At 36.1% G+C, this 6,799-nt stretch overlaps 1 protein-coding gene across 1 annotated transcript; it reads left to right on the forward strand.

The window, feature by feature from the left end:
• The first annotated feature begins 253 nt into the window (after positions 1 to 253).
• Positions 254 to 4,897, forward strand: LOC113312148. Its single transcript, XM_026560902.1, has 3 exons — positions 254 to 1,850; positions 3,367 to 3,909; positions 4,531 to 4,897. The coding sequence occupies exons 1-3, from the start codon at positions 882 to 884 to the stop codon at positions 4,630 to 4,632; spliced, it is 1,614 nt and encodes a 537-aa protein (XP_026416687.1). The 5' UTR covers positions 254 to 881; the 3' UTR covers positions 4,633 to 4,897.
• The last annotated feature ends 1,902 nt before the right edge of the window (positions 4,898 to 6,799 follow it).

Genomic DNA, 6,799 nt, shown 5'->3' on the forward strand with positions numbered 1-6,799 from the left:
TTCATCCCATTTAGCTTTTGAGCATTTACACCTTCCTCCCAAACTTACATTCTTACCCCTACCTAATTTTCCCAATCATGTACCAACTACCACAATTTCTTCTTATGACCTTTTCTCACTAACCTCCCAAGCTTCCTTTCTTGTAACAAGTGTGTACACATTAATCGCCACCTTTGAGATTCATTATCTTTTTAGGGCAATTGTTGCCATGGATTTTATCCAAAAGAAGCTGAATCCAAAACGGAAACTTTTTTACTAGCTGCTGCACACCGACAGTAGATAAGGCACAAGTGTAAGGTGATATAAGGTCAAAATCTCATGTCTTTCCAAGTTTCACATCTCCACAATAACCCTCACCTCTAGACACGTGCGCTGCATGCGCGTGCTCCTTTCAGAGGGTTTTGGGAAAACCAAATCACAATCAACAAAAATTTTCTCTCAAAAATGTTTTCCTTCTTTTTCCTCTAAATTCATGAAATTCATCTAGAACTAGAATCTGGGTTCTTGTTAGATTTCTCAATTGGAGCTCAATTTTTGGTCTACAAGATCAGAGAAAGCTTACTCTGTTCTGTATATGCTATTTTTAGAAGAAGAAAAAAAAAATGAAATCAGCTCAACAGAAGAATTAAATGTGGGTGAGATCTGTATTAAATTTTAGATTATGCTGTTAAGATTACAGATTTAAGAATGTTGGATTATAGATTTAGCTGGGGGTAAAAAGAATTCACCAATCTCTTTCAGGGTTTCTTTCACCTTTGGCTATCTATATAATGAAGTCTTTGAAGTGTTTTATGGGTTGAAGTGTTTAATGGGTTTGGGGTTTTATAAATTCTTGATTGAGAACCCTTTTTTTCATTAAGAGGATTTCATTCAAGATTATAATGAAAGGGTCTCAAAAAGAGCTTCTAATTTCTGATCAAATCATGACTACTCCAAGAAATTCTTCTTCTTCTTCATCTTCTTCAACTAGAGGTCTTCAAAAGTTAATGGTTTGGTTAATCCTCTTCATTTCATTAACTTATTTAGTTTATACATTGAAATTGGTTTCATCATCTTCTTCTAATTCATCTTGTATTGAACAAATTCCTACATTGAATCACATTCATCATCTTCTTAATTCTTCTTCATCCTCCATTAGTACTGATAATGAGGATGAGGATGATGGTGTTGGCATTACAACAACAATTTCTATCCAAAATCAGAATCAGACTAGGAGTTCTTCTAATTCTTTGATTGAAAGGGTTGAAGCAAAAACAGGGTTGAAGCACATTGTATTTGGAATTGCAGCATCATCTAAGCTCTGGGAAATGAGAAAAAATTACATTAAGTTATGGTGGAAGTCAAATGAAATGAGAGGGATTGTCTGGTTAGATAAACCTGTGAAACTAAGAGGAGATCAAAGTGGAATTCCACAGGTGAAAATCTCAGGTGACACATCAAGGTTTCCTTACACTAACCGGCAAGGTCACCGTTCAGCAATTCGGATATCAAGGATTGTATCTGAGACATTGAGACTTGGTTTAACAAATGTTAGATGGTTTGTAATGGGAGATGATGATACATTCTTTGTTGCGGAAAATTTAGTGAGGGTTTTATCGAAATATGATCATAATCAGTATTATTACATTGGGAGTTTATCTGAAAGTCATTTGCAGAATATTTATTTCTCTTATGGTATGGCTTATGGTGGTGGTGGTTTTGCTATTAGTTATCCATTGGCTGTTGCACTTGATAAGATTCAAGACCGATGTATTCATCGCTATCCGGGGCTTTACGGTTCCGATGACCGGATGCAAGCATGCATGTCTGAGCTTGGTGTTCCACTTACTAAAGAACTTGGCTTCCATCAGGTAACCCACTCTCCTCCACCTCCATTTTGAGTTAGTTGTTTCACATCACACATTGTAAATCGGTGGCAACTCACTTGCACATCCAATGAAACTAGGTGATGCATTGAATGCTGCTGATATAAATGTGAATAGGTGAAATTTTGTAGTCCAATTTATAGCTATAGTAAATTCTGCAACAAAACTATGTGTTCTTCCTGCATTCACCCATGATTGTGTTTCCTAGATTGTACTGCATTTATCTATTCTTTATGCATTGTTTTTCTTCATAAGGAGGACTATGATGGGACAACATAAACAGCATTCTGTGACTTTTACTAGTAGGTAATATAGTGAAAGGTGGTAGGGCTAGAACCTGCAAAATGATCACAGGCATATCTTGGTTGTAGCAATTGTTTGTTTATTCATTGATTGATTCAAAAGGTTTTGACTGGTGTCACTTTTTGGTTAAAAATATTACTCCCCATCAGAAGGCAAGTGACACAGTGGAACTCGGTGGTAACTCACTGCCACTGAGTTGTATATCTAATACACACTAGAGGATGCAATGCTGAATCACAGTAGTGTCATTGATTGATTGAGGTCTAGTCGGATGCCTCGGCCCCTCGAGGAAAGCCTTTAGAAAGTTAGATCCCCTCCCAGCTGGACTTGCACCCACAATGCCTAGATGCATTTTCATTTCTATGGTCTCCATTTCCTTCAAAGTTGTAGTGATCTCCATTCCCCAACAAACATTACACTTTAGGATTATGTTCTAAAGTTGTTTACCACTACTCTTAGACTAATTCTTTATTTTAAGCATTTGTTTTTCTTCTGATGAGGAATCCAGTCTCCCTAGCTGGACTTGCACCCAAAATGTTCATTTCTGTGGTCTCCATTTGCCAACAAACACTAGACTTTAAGATTATGTTCTAAAATTGTTTACTAGTGCTGTTTAGAGTAATCTCCATTTTAAGCATTTGTTTTTCTTCTTGTTGGAGGAGTAGGACCATTGTGGGACCCACAGGAATAGCACCCTTAACACTTTTAGTAGGTAGGGTAGGGCCCTACAGCTGCAAAGATCTCATTATCTCTGTTGGGTGGTGGTTTGATTATTTTTATTGATTGATTCAAAAGGATGTGACCTTGGTGGTGTGTCAACTTTTTGGTACAAAAAATAATAAATATTACAGTCCCATTAAGAATGGACCAAGTGTAAGGTAACGGGTTCTCAATGTGGGTCGAGTAAACCCAGATTTGAATGAGTTTTCGTATAGTCATAAATGTAGGTAAACAACACAACATGTGATTGCAATTCAATTATCAGTTTATAGTAAGTGTACTACTGTGGAAATGTTGAGAAAGATTGGTAATGTGTTCAAGGCGTGGGACCCACAAAACTGAATTATTTGTCGGTATGAGTCGGTGGTGGTGGTGATGAGTCTGATGACCACCACCATTTTCCTGTGTTTATGGATTTGTGTTTCTTCCTTTTTCTTTCACATTTTGACATTTGTTGTTGTTTTTAATATGGATGCAGTACGATGTGTATGGTAACTTATTTGGATTACTCGCGGCGCACCCGGTGGCACCTTTGGTAACATTACATCATTTGGATGTAGTTGAACCAATATTTCCAAATGTGACGCGTGTACAAGCGTTGCAAAGGCTCATGGTACCAATGAAACTTGACTCGGCTGGATTAATGCAGCAGTCAATTTGTTATCACAAAAAGAATCGGTGGACTGTGTCTGTTTCTTGGGGTTACGCGGTTCAGATTTTTAGAGGTGTTTTCTCACCACGTGAGATGGAAATGCCTTCGAGAACTTTTTTGAATTGGTATAAAAGAGCAGATTATACTGCTTATGCTTTCAATACAAGACCAGTTGCTCGAAATCCATGTCAGAAACCATTTGTGTTTTTCATGGCTAATGCTAGATTTGATTCTACGTTGAACCAAACGGTGACCGAGTATGTGAAGCACCGAACTCCACAACCAACGTGCAAATGGAAAATGACGAGTCCAGATGACATAGAGACTGTTTTGGTTTACAAGAGACCCGACCCTCATCTTTGGGACAAGGTAATCCTCTTAACATCATTTTTTTTCCTCGATTTTTCAGTTATGCTTGTCGAGTTGTCTTTTACATAGTAGTATCTCGATATGAATGTGTACAAAATTAGAAGAAATAAGGTACATTGGTCTAGTTTTCTTATTACACAAACTTCCGAAAGTACATGTCAGTTAGTAACTTAATCAACCGTTTAATGCTTATTTATTAGTATTAATCTTGCATTACATTAAGACAACATTGCCATATGTCCGATTTACATTGCAACTTCGTATAAACTATCAATATCTAATCTGCTGTTCATTTATAAAAAAGTATTATATGCTCCATCTGTCATTCTCAGTGCTAGATTATTATTATTATCACCAAATCTGACTGCTGTGTACTTTATGATGGTGCCGATATTAGAATATTCATCGACTAGGGTGTTCATTCAGTCTGTTTGGAGACGTGTTAGGTATCTAGAATCATATATCATTTGTAAGATTAACAAATTGTATCTGCTACTAAGCTAACATGGACAACCTTGAGGCTTGAACTACCCTGCAGAGTCTTACAAACTTAAAATAATGTTCGGAACATTTTCCTATAATTCTATTAAGAAAAATGTTGGTATTTGGTTCTATATGCAGAGTCCTAGAAGAAACTGTTGCCGGATTTTATCTACAAACAAGAAAGGAAGAATGGTAATTGAGGTTGGTGTATGTGCTGAAGGCGAGATCAGCGAAGTATAATAGATAAGGGACGGTGCAGGTATGCCATTACGCCTCACCTGGTAGATAGGTAAAAGAAAAAGGGATTTTGCTCTCATTGTTGTTGTAGATTTAGCTGTAATTGTAGCATTATGTTGGTATATTATATTTAGGTTATTATTGATTTCCTTCCAAGGTCTTATTCATGTCTTTGTAAGGTAGATAGATTCTCCGTTAGATAAAACTATTATTACTAATCAATAATAACATTATATTCGATTAGTATATGATATCATGGTATGAAAAGAAGAAATGAAAATTGGTATGTGCAAAAGAACGAACGTTTAGAATTACTTTTCTGACACTGTCTTGATGCAAACAACAACATTCAACTACATTGCAATCCAACAAAAGAAAAGACATTCAGAGTTTAAATTATTTCTTTTTAGTCTAGGTGTTAAAATTTAGCTTCCAAAGCTATATTTAATGGTCGTGTAGCTTTTTAATACGTAGTAGTTCTATGTATAGAGCATTTTGCACTTGACAAGTGCTACTCTGCTAGGCCTCCCCTGGGCAAAGCAACTTCTTGTTAGGGGCAGCTAAAAAGCAAAGATTGGGCTTGGAGAAAATTTTGGCTTAGAAGCCCAATGGGCAGGGTAGCAAGTGCACACCCTTGTTATAGAACTGTTTTTTTGGGGACGAGCCTTTGTTTTTTGGGGACCATTGTTTTATTTTGGGCAAGACATTAGAAGTAAATCTAAATCATCCTTTATCTAAATATTTATATTAATACCAAAATTATCCTCCTGATTATTGTATAATGATTAGTTAATGTGATTAATTATTGATTAAGATTAAATTAATAGATGATTGTATTTAAAAGAAATAGAATTATTGAGTGACCAAAGTAATAGAAGAAGAAGAGGATGGAGAAAAAAATTATTTTGAGATGGGTAAATATGGAGAAAAACATTTTTTCGGTACCGAAATATGCTTGTAACTTAGTGAATGTTGTTATAAATGGCCTAAAATATCGTCAAAATCAAAATTGTAACAAAAAATTTCAACCAAGTCAATAAAGTTCTGTTATATTATATGAAGAACATGTAACCGAACTTTCTGCAAATGTAGTTCGGTTAATAAATTCAAAATCACAGGTAACCGAACCAAAACTTTAATGCAGTTTTTGTTTCTTCAAATGTAGTTCGGTTGAGACATTTTTTGCGGCGTAACGAACTCAAAGTTCGGTTGACACATTTTTCGCGACGAAACCGAACTTTTTTTGCGACGTAACCGAACTTTTTGCGACGTAACCGAACTCAAAGTTCGGTTGGGACATTTTTTACGACGAAACCGAACTTTCTTTTGCGGCGCAATTGAATTTTTTGCGACGTAACCCAACTCAAAGTTCGGTTGGGACATTTTTTGCGACGTAACCGAACTCGAAGTTCGGGTGGGATATTTTTTGCGACGAAACCGAACTTTTCTCTGGAAAAAGAAAAACCTCCATTAAAGTTGAGTTCGGTTAGTTCGACAAAGTTTTTCATATAATTCCTAACTGAACTTCTCTCTACAACTTCCACTTTCAACTCATTTTAGTGATTACTTCTCATTTTTTTCAACCAAAAACGATATATATATATATAGAGAGAGAGAGAGAGGTGGTGGTGGTTGTTGGTGGTGATGGTCGGTAGTGGTAGCGGCGGCGGTGGATGGAGGTGGTGGTTATTTATATATATGTGTGATTATTAGGTTAATTTTAAATTAAGTTAGATTAAGGATAGATTAGTCATTTCCACATTTTAGGACACCCCTTATAATTATAGGGAAAGTGGCCTAATAAGACCATGGTCCCAAAAAACCGTTCTTGTTATATGCTGTATTCGCCACTTCGTGAAGTAAAGAAACAGATAGATAAGCTAGAAACATTGGTGAAACAGTGTCAGATACGCTTGCAAAGAAAGCACAAACTGTTAGTAGATGAACTAATATTGCAACTTCTCCGTATTAGATCTATACTAATGATGTAACTTAAGCAGACAACAAATGTTTATGGGCTTTGTGGAAAAGAGCAGGTATCCACGTTTTGTCTCTCATCTGGAGTGTCTATGTTTAAAATGGTCTTGCCATGTTATGAACCTTGTAGGATGCAACTTGAAAGGAAAGAGGTGAGAAGTCAGAGGTTTTCCAAAAAAAAGAAAATAAAATA

Source organism: Papaver somniferum, chromosome 9 (assembly GCF_003573695.1).
Source record: "Papaver somniferum cultivar HN1 chromosome 9, ASM357369v1, whole genome shotgun sequence".
Classification (NCBI taxonomy): domain Eukaryota; kingdom Viridiplantae; phylum Streptophyta; class Magnoliopsida; order Ranunculales; family Papaveraceae; genus Papaver; species Papaver somniferum.

What these genes read in the sequence shown, in the direction of transcription:
- LOC113312148 (XM_026560902.1), top strand. Translation starts at nt 882, where the DNA reads ATGAAAGGGTCTCAAAAAGAGCTTCTAATTTCTGATCAAATCATGACT. An exon ending in AAGAACTTGGCTTCCATCAG is followed by an intron (nt 1,851 to 3,366) that starts GTAACCCACTCT and finishes ATATGGATGCAG; the next exon opens with TACGATGTGTATGGTAACTT. An exon ending in ACCCTCATCTTTGGGACAAG is followed by an intron (nt 3,910 to 4,530) that starts GTAATCCTCTTA and finishes TTCTATATGCAG; the next exon opens with AGTCCTAGAAGAAACTGTTG.